This window comes from Chrysemys picta, chromosome 11, assembly GCF_011386835.1.
Source record: "Chrysemys picta bellii isolate R12L10 chromosome 11, ASM1138683v2, whole genome shotgun sequence".
Taxonomy (NCBI): Eukaryota; Metazoa; Chordata; order Testudines; family Emydidae; genus Chrysemys; species Chrysemys picta.
In genome coordinates, this window is record NC_088801.1 from 59,895,195 (window position 1) to 59,913,773 (window position 18,579).

An 18,579-nucleotide genomic window follows, 5' to 3' on the forward strand; every position below is an offset into this window, starting at 1 on the left:
TTCCACTGCTGCAGAAGATGAAAGGGGGTCTGTATAATTTAACATGACACTGTTTTCCATAAGAGACGTGGCACTCCTCTGCAGATGGGTAAAAGGAGTAGGTGTTAGTAACAGTAGTGCAATAAGAGCTCATTGGTGTGGGATTGTATGAGAAGCAACGTTATAGCCGAAAGTAAAAGATTCTGGAATTAGATTTCCCCTTATTATATCCTGACACGATTGTTGAAGGTAGTGCACATCCCCCAGCTCTTTCACATTGACTGACACATTGTGTGCATGTCTGCAATGCTAGTGGGTAAAGTGAGGCCACAGAGCAGTAGAAGAAAGGAGACGAGCAGCACTGTATCCATGCCTCTCTCTGGGCCTCCATCCCATGAAATAATTGATTCTAAAATGAGCTTGTGGAGCAGTAGAACAGCAATGTTGTATCCATGAAGTAAGATGTAAACAGATTGTAAGTGAGCCAGGCTGCTAACTAATTGCATTGGGGTCGGGTTGTAGTGTCATCTGATGCTGTACCAAGTTGATGACATTATCAGCCAGGGACGTTGTAGCAAGTTATAACTTATTGCTGCAGTTCTCATAAAAATGGTGAGAAGAGCCAGTTGACTGTTTATGTAGCATGGCGGCACTGCACTCCAGGGAGACACTCCTAAGTATGCTAGGAGCAGCATGCTGTACTGTCACATGGAGGATCCAGTTCTGGGTCCCAGATTTCATGGAACAAGAGAGGTTTTGAGCTCTGTGGAGACCATTCCTGGAAAGAGGAAATGCCCTGTATTGCTGTCAACTTAGGAGCAGCACTGACTGAGTTCAAAGGCAACTGAGTTCATTGTTCTTATTCAGAAGAATAGGTTGCCCTACTTTTGGAAGCCTTTGAGCAGGGAGAACATAAAGGGCAAAATGAGGAAATCCTAGAGGATTCTCTAAATTTCCCATTTCTTCCCCCACAAATCTGTTTTGACTAGTGATATTTCAGACTTTTTTTTTTTTTTTGGTTGGTTTGTTTCAGCGGATCCCTTTGAAATGATGCTAAAGTCCCTGTTGAGGTACCAGTCTGGACTCAGTGGGGATGCGGGGGAGAGTCACCTGAGGAAAAAGCTGTATGAAAACGGTGTGACCAAGTCCCTGCAGAGTAATTTTGCTGTCATCCAGAAGGTGAATTGCTTCATTTGAAGGCTTGTAGTTTGCAGGCCAGCTTGTAACATTTTCCCAGAGAGAACAGCAATCTGTGGCCTTTAGTGGAGAGATTAATGGGGATAAAGGTTGGGGTAAAGGAGCAGAGGGAAGGTTGGTTGTGGAACCAGAACCATGTGCTGATTTTGAGAATGTTTTAAAATCTCAATATTCTAACTTCTGGACTTTTATTTCTTCTATTATTATTATGGAGAGGTGGTAGCTAAGTCTGATTTTTATTTATTTATTTTTGCTCTCTTCCTCAAAGTCCTCAAAAATATAATTTCCACTTCGCATTTTACATATTCCTGGTCTGAGATTGGTAAATTTGAGGTTATTTGCACAAAATTTTGCCAGAAGCTGGGAATGGGTGACAGGGGATAAATCACTTGATTGGCATACACTCTTGAGCAGGTCTGGCATCCCATCGAGAACAGATCACTGGCACTCATGCACACTGTGAAGGGACAGACACATGTATGAAGCACATTATTTTCTATATTAAGACAGAGGAATCAATGGAACTGATATTGTATAAATTGCTGTCAGAATGCACAAAGTAAACAAAGTGAAAGAAATGCTCCTCCCCCCCCTTCCCCCCCCATATTCCAGGTGTGGTTGACTTTGTTACTTGCAACAATATTAGATAGCAAGTTTCACAGAGAAATGTAATATTGGTGGTGGTAGCATCCATCTAACTGTATAAATACAGTATGAATATGCTTTTGTTTGCATTAGCTCAATACATTTAGAAGGAAGGACGGGTTTTTTTTACATTTATTTCAAGACATTAGATACAACTAAAATTGCTGTAGTGTCTGAGTTCTAGGTATATCTCCAGAGGGTGGGAGCAGGGCAGGATTCCAGATGTTGGGATTGTACTCAGATGCAGAGCTCTTCTGTTGACTCACTCTGGCAGCCAAATATAGTAAGTCCTATTAGCTCCAACCCATGAGTACTAAACGGTTTAAGCATTCCTTTGCGGTAGAGGGAGCAGGCTCTCAGGGGTCCTATGGGGAAAAACCGTAGGAACAGCCAACCTTAGCAGGAACCTAAGGCTGAGGTTTATTGTTCTTTTAATAATAATAATAATAATAATAATAAAAAAAAACTGCAAGAAGGGGTTCCGTTTGAGTCATATCCACTGTCTGGACTGTTAAGAGCTGGGTGAGAATACTTCCTCTTTAAGGTGTGTTTCTAGAGAACAATGGGGTGAAGTGGTAGGTCAAGGAGATTATTGTAGCTTTCTGATTTCCTTTCTTTTAGCTGTCTGAAGAGTTGCTAGCAAAATGGCTGTCTTTTCCTGAGTCTCAACATGTGCCCCTTTGCCAACACATGCTGGGCTTTGCCATGAAGTCTGTCACACAGACAGCAATGGGCAGTAGCTTTGAAGATGACCGGGAAGTAATTCAATTTCGCAGGAACCATGATGCGGTAAGTCTCGGGAAGAGCCAGGAATGTTCTCCTAGATCCTGTCAATTTTCCAGATTGATGGCATTAGCCTCAATCACTGCATAGTTTAGCAAGGGGTACAAAACGCTGGAGCAGAGGCCTTCACCTTGGATGTTCAGGTTGGTAGGGTCTCCAAGCAGGTGATTTCACCACTATTTTGTCCCAATTACACTTAGTCAACATAAAGAAATAGCTAATAAGTATATGCAAAAACGAGGAGTCCGGTGGCACCTTAAAGACTAACAGATTTATTTGGGCATAAGCTTATAAGTATATGGTAATTTTTGTAAGGCTGGAGTTTTCTTAAGTACCTACAGGAACCAATGTTATATATGCCAGCAATGCCCCTCTGCTATGTACGTTGGCCAAACTGGACAGTCACTACGCAAGAGGATAAATGGACACAAGTCAGATATCAGGAATGGCAATATACAAAAACCTGTAGGAGAACACTTCAACCTCCCTGGCCACACAATAGCAGATGTAAAGGTTGCCATCTTACAGCAAAAAAACTTCAGGACCAGAATTCAAAGAGAAACTGCTGAGCTCCAGTTCATTTGCAAATTTGACACCATCAGATCAGGATTAAACAAAGACTGTGAATGGCTAGCCAACTACAGAAGCAGTTTCTCCTCCCTTGGTGTTCACACCTCAACTGCTAGCAGAGCACCTCACCCTCCCTGATTGAACTAACCTCATTATCTCCATACTGATTTATACCTGCCTCTGGAGATTTCCATTACTTGCATCTGAAGAAGTGAGGTTCTTACCCACGAAAGCTTATGCTCCCAATACTTCTGTTAGTCTCAAAGGTGCCACAGGCCTCTGTTGCTTTTTACAGATTCAGACTAACACGGCTACCCCTCTGATACAGGAACTGGGTATGTGCAAATGTCTTTGAAATCTGATGGCATTTGAGTGCTTAACTCAAACTCTTACGAAAATCCCATTCCAAATCTTTGATTTCTGGTCCCTTTTTAAACCCTCAGTGTTGTGAATAAAGAGAACATCTGAGGTGACCACAGTTAGTCCAAGTAGAGGCCGCCATCCACACTTACAGAACCATCACGCTACCTGCAACGGTAATTATGCAAGATTGGAACTTTGTGATCAGGAGGCACAATACTGAGCTGAAATTGGGAATGAATGGCAATCCCTTTGTAAAGGTTTAAATGGGGCACCGTGATAAATGCTATTTAGTTCTTATAAGTAAATGGACCACAGTTACTTTGAATCTTGGATGTTGTGCCATCTCCCTTTGACCAGCATATCTTGGATCCTTTATGGACCTTTCTAAAATCAAGAGTAAAAATATGATGTGACCTATGGTAGGATGCTACTCTAACATGCAGAATAAGTAGGTTGAATTTGTAGCCCTGGTGTTTTTGTGCCTTGGGACACCATGGCTTGGAAGTCTTTGCTAATAGAGGTAGGTTCAGACTCCAAGAAGTGGACATATGGGAACTAATTTTCACAGGTGCTGAGTACCACTCTAGCTGAAGTCAGTGGGAGCTGTGGGTGCTTGGCAATTCTGTAAATTGAGGCCATATTTTCCCACTTTTCTCTCAAAAGCAATCTCTGAGACCCATCATGTGAGTTCCAGACTTCAGCCAGAATGCTGATGGCTCCAAAGATGAGGATTCGAGGGTGCAATGGAGAAAACACAGGAACCCAGTGTTTCTGTCAGATATGATAAGGGCCTCTTAAAGATTATCTGCAAAGGCTTGTTTTTAAAATTTGGGTTTGTAACCTTTTTTGCTTCCTTGTGGATAAATGAGGCATACAAAGGATTTTTTATACCTTTTATAAATAGTAAGAATGTTAAGTCTTGTCTTCCCAGGTTTTGCTAGAGCAGTGGTTCTCAATTTTTTTTCCGCAGACCACTTGAAAATTGCTGAGAGTCTCGGCGGACCACTTAATGATCTTTCCAAATGTTGTTTGTACCATTAGCTAACTATTGTAAAGCACTTTGGATAAAAGCGCTATATAAAAAAAACTTTATAATAATTAATGTTTTTTGTTCTACAAATAAAAGCACACAACTCATATTTTAATATCAGTAGTCTTACCTTTCTAATGCGATGGATGTGCCCTCTCTCCCCTTCCGCGGCAGCCCCGAGATGGAGCTGGGAAGGATGGGGGTCTCTTCTCCCTCTGCCCCGCCGCGGCAGCCCCTGAGCTGAGGCTGGGAAGGATTCCCGTCTCTCACCACAGCCCTAGAGCTGGGGGATGTTGCCTCTTTCTCTGGCCGCCGCAGCCCTGCATGTCCCAGATTCCCCCAGCCCCTCTTCTCACCCCACTTCCTCCTCCCACCTGCCCCCTATTCTCCCTCCCCCGCCCCCCCCCAGGCCGCCACCTCACCTTACATGTGTGTCTTCTCCAGGGTCCACTAATTAAGTGGTTGGCCCTTCGTTCTCTTGTGTGCGGCTGCCCAGGCATGCACCTTAGAGGAACTATCCACGGACCACCTGAATGGAGCTCATGGACCACTGGTGGTCCACAGACCACAGTTTGAGAACCTCTGTGCTAGAGGAATCCCTGAGGTGTCTCTGGAATGTACATTGTGAGCTTTTGCACCTTACCTAGAATGACAGGGGTGTTGAATCTTTAACAAAGATATCTTCTCCAAGATGTTCAATAGTCATTGGAATTAAATGCTTGTTAAGAGAACCAAAGAATTTTACAGTCTGACCAAAAGCTCTTCCTCTTAACCTCAGTCACTTAGACTTGGGCTACCAAATGAGCCTCACAGATCCCAATCAGTGATGTAAAAGTAAGGGCCTTCCTTCTCCCACTCAGGAAATATCTCATTTTTTCAGTTGTAATTAATCCCCTGACTGCATCATCTCAGCTCAGTTCCAGCAGCACTTTGCAAACAGCCTCACAAACACAGCAGCACATGTGATTGTGCCCACACTTAAAACAAGACCTATTTCTTGCTCCTATAGGGAAGGGGAAGTCTTCATTTTTGTGTGTGTGTGTCAGGATAAAGTTAGGCAAAGCTGCCAGCAACCTGTGACTTGGAGGGTAATGGAATTCATCTGTACCTCTTTCAGATCTGGGCAGAAATTGGAAAGGGTTTCTTGGATGGGTCACTTGACAAAAGTATGACCAGGAAAAAGCTATATGAAGATGGTAAGTTGTTTTGTTTTTCCACCACCACTCCCAACTCCCCCTATTGGCTCATTCACACACCTGTGGTTACTGTGTTTGAGGTAACTACCATATGAAGGTGTTTGATTTGCCCATATTTATTTATGTATTGGTTTTTCTGTGGAATTGATCACCATAGCATCTGATTACCTTGCATACTTTATCGATTTTCCTGTGCGGTAATGAATTTTTGTCATCTCTATTTTACAGACAAGGCCCAGAGAGGTTAAACGACTTGCCCAAGGTCACACAGGAAGCTTGTGGCAGAGCCGGAAACTGAACTCGGATTTCCTGAGTTCCTGTTTAGTGACTTAACTACAAGACCATTCTTCCTTAGTTAGCCATGAAGCAGAATGTAGCAGTCCTGAATTGTGGCTTTAACCAATGCCTTCCGTGCTGTACATTGGTATTCCCAGTATAGCTTACTATTTTCAGTTATGCATCTGGTTCTCTCATGTCAACTTTCATATGCTGCCATATCAGATTATTTTATTTTTGTGCTGTTTTGTCTCTCTCTTTAATTATTATGAAAATATTAAAGTAATATTAAGGATTTAATTTAAACCCACAAAAACCGGGTGTTCCCGTTCTTGCACTTGTGCTGTGTGTTTAAGGACATTAGGCCAAATTCTGCTCTGTTAAGCTGATGTATATCCAGAATTGCCTTCATTAGTATTACACCAGTTTTATAGCAGTATGACACAACAGCAAACTCTGATCTCCTTTATTTTGTGTGTAAGTTCTGCTGGTGTCCCCAGACAGCATGTGAGAGGGAGGAGGTCTTGTCCTGAAGGCACTGGCCTGGGACTTGAAAAATCTAGATTCCATTCCTGGCTCTGCCACAGACTTCTTGTGTGACCTTGGGCAAGTTATTTAATCTCTCTGTCTCTTAGTTCCCCATCTGTAAAATGGGGATAATGAATACTTCCCTTTCCCCACCATTTGTCTTTTCTACCTGGACAATTTCTTCAGAAGGGGGACTGTCTATTACTATATGTTTGTACAATCCCTCACACTATGGGGCCCTGATGTTGATTGAGGTGCTACAACAATGTGAATGATTAGTAGCAATAACTCTATAGACTACACAGGCTGTGAGATCTGAGTGAAGTATAAGAATGTTTTGTGGGGTGATTTGTTAAACCCTGAATGTTATTTGATCTTGCTCTCGTGATCTGAGCTGTACCATTGATGTGTCAGCTTATTTTGTGATCTCTCTCTATTTGACTCACGCATTTTTAGATTAAATTACAGTAAACTTCTTGCAAATTGACACTAAGTAACATGCTCAGTACAGAGTCTTCTTCTATCAATGGACACAGGATGGACAGTTTGCCTGAAAAGCTCTTTGGGAAGATGGATTCTAGAAGAGTCCTCTGCTGCTTTTGGGTGTGACCAGCTTTTAAAATAATGATTTGTTTGTGTGCCTGAAGCTCTGATGGAGATGGAATCCGTCTTAAAGAAAGTCACAAAGGAGCGGCGGGGCAGGAGCTTCAACCGACACGTCTTCATAGACTCCTTACTGCAGGGGAACCTGAGTGACAAGCAGGTATGTACAGCTATTGTGGACGTACCATTACATGCTAATGGAGTTTCACTAGATCAAGTGTAAATTACATCTTAGCATTTGATTGTCTGTCTTGCATCTCGTTCAGTCCAGATTCCTCACTATTGTATAACGTGTATTTATTTTCATCTTCCACTCTTTAAATGCATTATATTTTTGGTTACTTTCTGTTTTGCTGCTTTATTGTTCTATTAACTGGATGGATATTTATATTAAGAATCTTTCTTTGCTTAAGTACCCGTTTTAAGCCTTGCATTAATAAGAAAATAACAGAAGTAAGGAAACAGAGGTTAACAATGGACAAAGCATGAATTCACAAGTGGCGTTGTAACTAATATGTAGCTATTAGATTAAGAAATAGTAAGAAGAAGAGTAATGTGTGATAAGCTTGCAGTTGCAGCTTTGCTTACTAGCACCGTTTGTAGCGCATGAGTAGTTTTATAATCTATACAAGGATTGATTTGCAAAATTAGTAAGACTCATAAAGCATGTGAATATAGAATGCAGAATATAATACACATGTTGGACTCTTTTAGAGTATGTATATAATCTGATTTATAATTATGTACGTTGGAGTTGTGGTGCACCCTAACCAACCCCTACACGTGAGCCTGATCACCTCAGTTATAGCTTTATGAAATTCCAATAAAGAACCCTCAGGGACAAGTCCAGATTCGCACTGAGTTTTTTGAATTCCAGAGGACTGGATAAAGTGTGCTCCCAAAACTGGACAAGGCATTCTGGATAAGCCAAGTGGAAAAGGTCTTGGAGGGAATCCCAAAATCCTTCCAGGGGAAGCACTATAGAGAGAGTTCAGTCCTATCCTTCCATGCTGGATTTCATGCTGTCTTGAGTTAAGGTGATTTAGTGTGGTGGAATGGAAGATGTGATTTGTCATTAAATTCTTTAATGTTTTCTCTGACTCCATACCCCTGAACCAGATTTTGTTTCATAGATCCTGGAAGACACGATGATATTCTCTCTGGCAGGGTGTGTAATCACGGCTAACCGTAAGTAGAGAACATAGGCAGCTTTCAACTCTGTAACAGAGATAAGGGGACTAAGCTATATTTAAAAAAAAAAAAAAAGCATGGTGAGATGAAATTTATCTTCATGTAAAGAAAAAGCAAAATTTCCCTTTTCTCTTTATACTAGAAATTTATTCAGGCAGGTATTTCTACGGCATTGTCCAGGTTCCCTGTTGGCGCACCTTTCTAGTTAGTGGGTTCTAGTGGATTGAAGCCAAGCTGTTAGACGCCCCCCTCCCCCCCCCCCCCCCCGCCCCGTGTCATGTAGTGAGTCTTAAAATTTCCTGCTGCTGTTTTTCACTTGGACTCTAAGCCCATCCAGCTGATGCTAAATTAGATGAAATTGTACCGAGGGGAAGCAGCCCAAAACGATCATCCCTTGAAATAAACTGTGTTGCTCTTGGAAGATTTAGAGCAATCTGATGTTTGACTGGCTGTTTCATGTTTCCCTACAGCCTGTATGCTATCGACTTTTTTTTTTTTTTTTAAGTTACTTGCTTTCATATAAGGATTATGAGAAAAGCAAACAGAAATAAGAACCAAATGGAAACCTTTTGGCTGCACACATTGTTACTATGTTGGGGAACTTTTCTAAACTAAATCTGAAGGATTAATAGGCCCAAAGTCATCCAACTTATCTGGAATCCTGAAGACAACCGTCCAAATATAGCACTTAACCAAGATGTTGAAGGGTATTGAAAGTCAAATAGCAAAGCTCACATAAAGAGAATGTCAGTGATACAGGGAACTCTCTCTACCAGTGTTTTGGCTGTTTAATTTTCTGATGGGACCCCCTGTACAACCTCAAGAGTAGAAAATGGCAAAATGCCTGCTCACTCTTACTTCTTGCAGCTTGGAAACACTACTTCACATGGGCTTATTTCATCTTAGAGCTGTCTATCGTTCTGATAATTTTATTGGAGAAATCTGCCTAGATAGTATATCATAAAAGTCTCTTGCTAGATACAAAAAAGACCAGATCCAGCAACATGGTACAGGGAGTTGTTATACACCCCTTGTGCCACCTGAATCCCTCTTGTGCACAGAGAGAAAAGGGGGGCAAGTGACAATATTGCTGCCACCTTCCCATCAGAGCTCCGCCAGGGGGCTATAAGAGCTCCATTGAGGGGAAGTGCTAAATCAGTGAATCCCCAACTGCTCAGTAACATCCCTTTCCTGGCCAGCACTGTCCACTCTCCTATTACCCACCTGCGGGAGGGGAGGTTTTCGCTGCTTTCTCCACATGCGTTGGAGCTCACTTTGGTAGATTTACTACTCAGGACCCTTTAGTTAAATCTAACCTGATGGTCTAAATTCTCCAATTACCCTGAGTGCTGGTCTGTGCGCAGGCAGTATGACTGTTGTAGGAGCTATGCTCTGGGGATTATGGGAAGAGCAGCAGTATGGAATGGTTGACCCTTCTTAGGACTGTCTGGTCTCTTCTGTGTGGATCATGGAGCTGTGAGGCTGCAGCACCCCAACCCCATTAAATGACCATTTCCTTCTTAATCCACTTGGTTTGATCATTTTCCAGTATTTCCCAAGTTTCTTGTCACCAGGACAGGAAAAGGGATTCCAGATTGTAGTATCCCTGGGTAGCATCATTCAGACTCTGTCCTATTATTCAGTATAGAATCAATAAGGTGTACTGGGTAAATTCTATACAGCTACATTTTATAGTTCATACAGATGTTATCCTTTCACATTTGCATCTCTTGTCTCCCTAATGCCTCTTCACTGCATTAGAAGAGTAACATTGCAGAGACAGACCAGGAAGACTGGAGTTGATTTGTCCCCCTTAAATGAGGAGATGGATTTGCTGAGCCAGCACTCTCCTTGTTCCTTTCTTAGTGTGCACCTGGGCAGTCTATTTCCTGACAACATCAGAAGAAGTCCAGCAGAACCTCTACAAGGAGGTGGACCGAGTTCTCGGAAAGGGCCCACTTACACATGAGAAAATTGAGCAGCTCAGGTGGGTCCACGTTAAGAGTGGGAGAAGCACTCAAGCTAAATAAGATGTCATTGTGATCCTGTATGCTAAAGGCTGACTCCTATCCATGCTGGTGAAAGGAGGGGGAGCAGCAACATTGACCAGTGTGTCCAGTGATTCAGGGAGCATGCCCATCAGAAGCCCAGGTGGAGTTTGCTTGGAGTCAGTGGGAGCATTTCCCTTGACTTCATTTGGAGCTGGATTGGGCCCCATGACAAGATGCCTTGTGGTGGGCTCAGAAGCTATGCTCTGAACCATGTCTTGCCACTCCTTTGAGCAGGAACAAAGGGGGTATCCTTGGCTGGTGACTGTTGTTGATGGCTGTGTACCCCTTTGGAAAAGTCCAAGAGGAGTGAATAGGAGAGAGACTTTTTCTGTAGGTGTTAGAACCACACTATAGAAAGCAACAGAGAATTATACCCCTGGTGTAGGATTCTACCAGATGGTTTAAAAAAAAAAACGTGTTAGACTCTATTCAACTGTAGGTTTTTAGACAATTTCACTAGTACCATATTAAATTTCTGTAGAACTTAGTTTCAACCTTACGAATAATAGTAATCTAGGTGTTGTTTGTGTTGCAGTAGTGCCCAATCAGGAGTGGGCCCGCTTACGTGAGGTGCAGTACAATATAGTCCCCACTCTTATTTAGCACTTAAGTGCTTTACTGAGTTGGGACCAAGGTGCAGAGGATTAAGAGTATTAGGGCCCTCCAAAGTAGGTGTGATTGGGAGCAGTGGGGACATGACCTGAGGTGGTTGATGAGGACAGGGCACTGTGCGCTGCACTTTCAACAAGGAGGATTAGGAGTCTTGCCAGTGTCCCTAAAGCATGTGCCTCAGCGCTTAGATGCCACAGTGCTAGATGCCTTAAACAAATCTCAGAGAGTAACTCCAGCCACTGATGCAGCATACCTCTGCAGTCCCCTGCTATAGCTATTGTAGGGCCCTGTGGAGCAGTGGAACGCTGGAGAGAGAGCTTCCTAGTCTCTCCTTGATGAAGTTTGTTGTCTAGCTGCTATCAGCTGGCCACTGAACAGATACTATTTTTATAACCTCCCATAGAAACCCGCTTGCTTCATCTGCAAATGGTTCAGGACTCCTCACTGAGTGTGTCCTGGAAGCAGCTCTGGGAGAGGAGCTGTGATCCCAAATGCAGAGGGTCAGCAAATCTAGGGCAGCCTTATGCAGAACAGCCATTCCTGATACCACAGAAACATGCACTTGCTTGTCTCAGAAAAAGCTTTATTGGCACAGACTTCTGGTTGCAGGTATTGCCGGCAGGTCCTGTGTGAGACGGTGCGGACAGCAAAGCTTACGCCAATTGCTGCACGGCTGCAGGAGCTGGAGGGAAGAATTGACCAGCATATTATCCCCAAAGAGGTAGGACAGAGCTGGGAGCTCAAACTCGCCCTCTCCTCTTGGTTGATTTTGTTCTTTGCGATTCTGAAGTTCCCATTATCGTGGAGAAGGGGAGCACTGTGCCCAATTACTGTCAAAGCCAGATTATTTCTCCAGCACATCTTACACCAAGATGACAGTCTGTCTTTGATATTTGTGCAGTTTAGCTTGGAGCCTAAAAGGTGCTCTTCCCCTTTCCTCTGTGAAGAGACTATTCTAGAACCCTGAGTGGTTCATTATAATGCCTTCCATGGACTCCTTCTGCTGGAGTGTCTGTTTCTGGGCTAAGTTGTGCACAGCAGATCCTAATTTAAGAACATAAGAATGGCCATATTGAGTCAGACCAGTAGTCCATCCAGTCCAGTATCCTGTCTGATAGTGGCCAGATGCTTAAAAGGAAATGAACAAAACATGGCAGTCATCAAGTGATCCATCTCCTGTCATCCAGTCCCAGCATCTGGCAGTCAGAGGTTTACGGACACCCAGAGCATGGGGTTCCATCTGTGACTATCTTGGCTAATAGCCATTAGTGGACCTATCCTCCATAATCTTATCTAGTTCTTTTTTTTAACCCAGTTACACTTTTGATCTTCACAACATCCCCGGCAACGATTTCCACAAGTTGACTGTGCATTGTGTGAAGTAGTACTTCTTTTTGTTTGTTTTAAACCTACTGTGTATTAATTTCATTAGGTGACCCCTGATTCTTGTTATGTGAAGGAATAAATAGCACTTCCTTATTCACTTTCACCACACTATTCACGATTTTATAAACCTCTATCATGTCCCCCCTTAGTTGACTCTTTTCCAAGTTGAATAGTTCCAGTCATTTTAATCTCTGCTCGTATGGAAGCTGTTCCATACCCTTAACCATTTTTTTTGTTTTGTTTTTTTTGTTTTTTTGCCCTTCTTGGTACCTTTTCCAGTTCTAATATATCTTTTTTGAGATTGGGTGACCAAAACTGCATGCAATATTCAAGGCATGCGCATACTGAAGATTTATGTAATGGCATTATGATTTTTTCTGTCTTATCTATCCCTTTCCTAATGGTTCCTAATATTCTGTTAGATCTTTGACTGCCACTGCACATTGAGCAGATATTTTCAGAGAACTATCCGCAATGACTCCAAGATCTTTCTTGAGTTGTTATAGCTAATTTAGAGACCATAATTCTGTATGTATAGTTGGGATTATTTTCCAATAGGCATTACTTTGCATTTATCAACATTGAAATTCATCTACCATTTTGTTGCCCAGTCACCTAGCTTTCTGAGAACCCTTTGTAACTCTTCAGTCTGTTTTGGACTTACAAAATTACTCAAGATAGTTACCCGTATCGTCTGCAAACCATGCACCTCATTGTTTACACTTTTTTCCAGATCATTTATGAATGTGATGAACAGCACTGATCCCAGTAGAAAGCCCTGGGGGACACGACTATTTACATCTCTCCATTTTGAAAAGTGACCATTTATTCCTAACCTTTGTTCCTGTCTTTTAACCAGGTACTGATCCATGTGAGAATCTTCCCTCTTATCCCATGACTGCTTACTTTGCTTAAAAGCTTTAAGGGACCTTGTCAAAGGCTTTCTGAAGGTCCAAGTACACTATCCCATTGGATCACCCATGTCCACGTGTTTGTTGACCCCCTCAAAGAATTCTAATGGATTGGTGAAGCATGATTTCTCTTTACAAAAGCCTTGTTGAGTCTTACACAACAAATTGTGTTCATCTATGTGTCTGACAATTTTGTTCTTTATTATAGTTTTAACCAACTTGCCTGGTTTGGCTTACTGGTTTGTAATTGCCAGGATTACCTCTGAAGGCTTTTTTAAAAATTGGCATCACATTAGCTATCCCTCCCTTCATCTGGTACAGAAGTTGATTTTAAGTGATATGTTACGTACCATAGTTAGTAGTTCTGCAATTTCATATTTGAGTTTTCTTCAGGATTCTGGTGACTTATTACTGTTTAGTTTATCAGTTTGCTCGAAAACCACCTCTACTGACACCTCAGTCTGGGACAGTTACTCAGATTTGTCACCTGAAAAGAATGACTTAGGTATGGGAATCTCCATCACGTCCTCTGTAGTGAAGACCTATAAAAAAGAATTCATTTAGCTTCTCCGCAATGACCTCATCTTCCTTGAGTGCTCTTTTAGCACCTCGATTGTGCAGTGGCCCCACTGACTGTGTGGCAAGTTTCCTGCTTCTGATGTACTTAAAAAAAATAAAATAAAAAAATTGCTGTTAGATTCTGCTAGTTGCTCTTCAAATTCTTTTTTGGCCTGCCTAATTATACTTTTACACTTGGCTTGCCAGACTCTGTGTTCCTTTCTATTTTCCTCAGTAGGTTTTGACTTTCAATTTTTAAAGGCTGCCTTTTTTACTTTAACCACTTCTTTTACTCTGTTTAGTCTGGTGGCATTATTTTGGTCTTCTTACTATTCGTATTAATTTGGGATATACATTTAGTTTGAGCCTTTATTATGGTGTTTTTAAAAAGTTTCCTTGCAGGCATTTCATTCTTGTGACTGTTCCTTTTAATTTCCGTTTAACTAGTTTCCTCATTTTTGTGTCGTTCTTCTTTCTAAAGTTAAATACTACTGTGGTGGACTTCTTTGGTATTCTCCCCCACGCTCATGTACATTATGGTCGCTATTGCCAAGCGGTTCAGCTATATTCATCTCTTGGACCAGATCCTGTGTTCCACTTAGGACTAAATCAAGAATTGTCTCTCCCCTTTTGGGTTCCAGAACTAGTTGCTCCAAGAAGTAGTCATTAATGGTATCTAGAAACTTTATTTCTGCATCCTGTCCTGAGGCGGCATGTACCCAGTGAGTACGGGGATAGCTGAAATCCCCAATTATTATTGAGTTTTGTTTTTTAATAGCCTCTCTAATCTCCCTGAGCATTTCTAGTCAACATCACCATCCTGGTCAGGTGGCCAGTATACTACAGCTATCCTCTTATTATTCAAGCATAATTTCTATCCATAAAGATTCTGTGGTACTGTTTGATTGATTTAAGATGTTTACTATATTTAACTCTATGCTTTCTTTCACATATGGTGCCACGCCCCCACAAGCATGGCCTATATATTAGGTCCCCTGGTATTAGTGTCCCATTGATTGTCATCACTCCTCCACCAAGTTCCTATCATCATTCCACCAAGTAGGGTCTGATATTGTCACCTTTACAGATACAGAGAAAGACTTTACTCTGCATGCAGTCCACTGATTCCAGTGGGACTTACTTGCAAAGTAAGGGACTAATGCAGAGCCCATAGAAGTCAGTGGGAGAAGGGCAATAGATCAGGCCCTAAGGTACTACTAACTATGAGCAAGGGTGGCAGAACTGGGCTCTTAAATTATAAAATCCTAATTTATGGGCAGATGCTGCTTGCCTTACTCACTGACCAGAACAAAATCTATTGCAATTCCACTTATTTCAGTTGAGTTGCATCAGCTTGCATCGGGTATGAATTTGGTCCAATGGGACTAACTCACATAAACAGAACAGAACTTGGCCTGTAAATTGTAAACTCTTCAGAACAGGTATGTCACAACAGAGGTGCTGGAAAAAAAAAAAAGTAAAGGGCCCTGGGACTGTGATTAAGGACATTTGGAAGCCATATATGGTTGACATTTACAAGGCAGTGCTACTTTTTGAGGGTTTGGATCTCATTTCTCTCTCTCACTCGCGCTCTCTCTCTCTCTCTGTACTTGGTTGGGTTGAGCAGAGCCGACACAATGGTGCTGGCTCCCTTTTGCTTACATTAAACTGCTCCCTGACACACGTGCTCTGTTTTAATTTCAATATGGTTTTGAGTAGGTTCCTTGCACAAATGGAAGTGATGGCTTGAATTTATGCTGGTGATGGGCTCAGTCCCAATCTTTAACATACTTTGCATTATTTGTGCCTGACTAGTTGTGGGAGGAATGAGGAGATCATGTGTGAAACAGGTTTTGTCTTTGTGTACTAGAGATGGGATTTAACCAGATCCCTGGCCAACACCCCCAGAATTTTAGTGAAGTTTGAATCTGTATCTGAACTTGTGACTGGCTCCTATCTCAATATGAGCTAAACTTGAACTCTGGATATGAACACCCTGGAAGTTTGGATCTGGATATGAACTTAGTGGCTTGATTCCCCACCCTTTATAGAAACCAACAGAGTCCAATTAAAGTTGCTCTAAAGACCTATGCAATTGAATAGAAAATGATAGCTTAAAAATTAAAGGTGTTGGGGATAGGATATGCTATTAAATGTGATGTGATGGTCCCCAAACCCCCAATTGAATGGTGTCCTTTTCTATTATGTTCTATATAGAACTCTTCCATAAGGGCTGTCTAATGGTTACTGTCTAGTGGTAACTTTATCCCTGTTGTGTATTCTACACTGACTCAGATGTGTTTTTTCTTTTCTTTTCATTTCAGACTCTTGTGCTTTACGCTCTGGGTGTGGTGCTTCAGGACAGTTCAGCTTGGGCCTCACCCTATAAGTATGGGATACCAAAAGCTTTATTATAGTTTGTTCATTTTTTCTTTTGGATTTTGCCTCTCAATGTCCCTATGGGTAGGCTGTCAAACCTTCCTTAAGTAGCCTGTCGTGGAGAGAGGTGGAAGGAACTCCCTGCTAAGATTTGTTGTGGTCTCTTGATTGTCACCAAGGCCAGGGTTTTGGGTAACTCCAAATGTGATCTTGCAGGCTACATATTGGTTGTGTATTAAGGAGAACAACAACAGATTTTCTGATTATTCACAGCCCTCCCTTGGCAAATGCCGTGGGACTATTTTTCAGGTTTGCTGCAAGGGGAAAACAGTGATTAAAATGGATTTGAAATCACTGTTCATTACTATAAAACAATGGCTCACGGGAGGAAATGTCAGTCAAAGATTTTTGTTTTTTAAGGGGAAGGAAACTCTTCCTCAGTATTTCCACCCATGAAAACAAAAAGGATCCTGGCCTGAAAATTAGAACTCCAGAGGGCAAAAGGAAATGCTGTAGTTTGCTTTGGCCTCCAGGTGGCAATTTTGAACACTGGTTTAACATAGCTTAGGCAGGAAGGAATGTGGGTCAGTGATTCTAGTCTGAGAGAAAAGACAGTGGAGCTTGTGGGAGAAAAAATTGCTCTAAGGGCTCTATTCTTTCTCTTACAGCCATAACCCTTGCTTCAGTGGAAGAGGGAGGGCAGAGAGGCCTTCTGCCCTATCAGCATCATGCTAGCTAATGCCTCCAGGAGCACTAGGGGATCATACATCAGAATGATAGCTGCACTGTCCTTAGTTTGACAAGGGGGCACTGGCTGGAGAGGAAGCTGGAGAACAGGGCCATGGCCCACAGTCAGCACAACACACACCCAGTTGTTGCCTGCCAGTAGACCAAGGGCTGAGATTGTGGCTGACTTGGGGAAGGGAGGCGTGTTTGAGGGTTTCTTGTGTGCCCTCCTTTTGCCCACCTGAGCAAGTTTAGCCACAGTCCAGTCCTAATATAGTGTGGGTGAATGTCAGCTCTCAACAGTTTTTTCTAAATGACCGAGTTTCCCTTCTTGTTATACCATCTGTAATTGGCCACTTTTAATTAGGGTGCGAATGTAGACCCCATTCCTCCTGCCACTGAAGGTCAATGGGAAAACTCCTTTTGACTTTAATCGGAGTAGGATCAGAGCTGTAGTTCATAGGCACAGGCAGGGAGCGAACGGTTTGAAGTGTAATGGAAAGGATCTAATACACAGTGAGAGAGAATTGCCTTAAAGTCATCTAATTGCATATTTTCTATAATATCATAGCTCATGTTTTAAGCTGCCTGGCATTTTATTAGTCTCCTGTCGGTTACTTGATTATGGGAATTTCATTTTAATTAAACCAGTAGTTCCCTTAAAGCTTTCATCAACCCAATGTGAAACAAGTTCTTCTCGTTCTAATGAATCATCAGCTTCCCCCACACACATGCCAGCTGCTTGAAGTGGAGGGTGAGGGGCAAGAAGAATTGGAAATCTTCATGTAAGCAGTGGAGAAGGAAAGGAGAGAGAAATTAGATTGCATGTGCTCTTCGCAATCTGCATGATGTAGGAGGGAGAAGGCGTTCGATTGATGCAAATAGCAAAGTAGTGGAATCCTGAGTTTTAGAATTTCATTAATCTCTGCCCCTTATGTGTACAGAGGTGCGCACACACACACATGCATGTATAGCCAGGAAGGAATCAGTCCCTGTTTTGTCTTACAGATTTGATCCAGACAGATTCAATGATGAATCCGCTATGAAAAACTTTTCCCTACTGGGCTTTTCGGGAAGTCAGGAGTGCCCAGAGTTGAGGTGAGATAAAGAAAAGGCTATGTTTATGTGTGGATGCAGGGGAGGAAGGAACAGCTTGTTCCTCTTAAATTTGTCAAGTATTGAACACCAGCTCTGGCAGACTGTATCAGCAGTGACTGCAGAATTTATCTCATTGTCTTTTTATAATTCTTTCCCCCTAGGTTTGCCTATATGGTGGCTACAGTGCTGCTGAGTATGTTGGTAAGGAAATTAAATCTGCATCCCGTGAAAGGGCAGGTCATGGAGACCAAATATGAGCTGGTAACCTCGCCAAAGGAAGAAGCATGGATAACTGTATCCAAGAGAAGCTGAGTGAACAAAGCCAGGAGTGTGTGTGAGAGAGAGTGCCTCAGAGAGGAACCCTCCTGCATCATGCTGAACTGGTCAAGGGTTTAATGTCACTGTTTCATTACCTTCTATGTTCTTAACCCAGCAGCCTCTTGGTATTTTTTGTAACTCAAAAAAATTGTCATATTAAAGTAGATTTAATCCTTATG

At 42.2% G+C, this 18,579-nt stretch overlaps 1 protein-coding gene across 6 annotated transcripts in view; it reads left to right on the forward strand.

Moving 5' to 3' along the window:
- The window catches only part of LOC101949166 (cytochrome P450 20A1), a 21,597-nt gene extending 3,020 nt beyond the window's left edge, over positions 1 to 18,577 (forward strand). For 4 of the 6 annotated variants that reach the window (XM_005306215.5, XM_005306214.5, XM_065560966.1 and 1 more), the window contains exons 4-13: positions 1,013 to 1,158; positions 2,443 to 2,610; positions 5,685 to 5,763; positions 7,215 to 7,330; positions 8,304 to 8,358; positions 10,228 to 10,348; positions 11,634 to 11,745; positions 16,204 to 16,268; positions 17,993 to 18,082; positions 18,244 to 18,577. In XM_005306215.5, the coding sequence (XP_005306272.1) occupies positions 1,013 to 1,158; positions 2,443 to 2,610; positions 5,685 to 5,763; positions 7,215 to 7,330; positions 8,304 to 8,358; positions 10,228 to 10,348; positions 11,634 to 11,745; positions 16,204 to 16,268; positions 17,993 to 18,082; positions 18,244 to 18,394 (1,103 nt within the window). In that variant the 3' untranslated portion in view covers positions 18,395 to 18,577. Of the gene's footprint in view, positions 1 to 1,012; positions 1,159 to 2,442; positions 2,611 to 3,685; positions 3,711 to 5,684; positions 5,764 to 7,214; positions 7,331 to 8,303; positions 8,359 to 10,227; positions 10,349 to 11,633; positions 11,746 to 13,143; positions 13,270 to 16,203; positions 16,269 to 17,992; positions 18,083 to 18,243 lie in introns of those variants that run through there. The other 2 variants (XR_010591365.1, XM_042851755.2) reach the window with 2 other exon arrangements.
- The last annotated feature ends 2 nt before the right edge of the window (positions 18,578 to 18,579 follow it).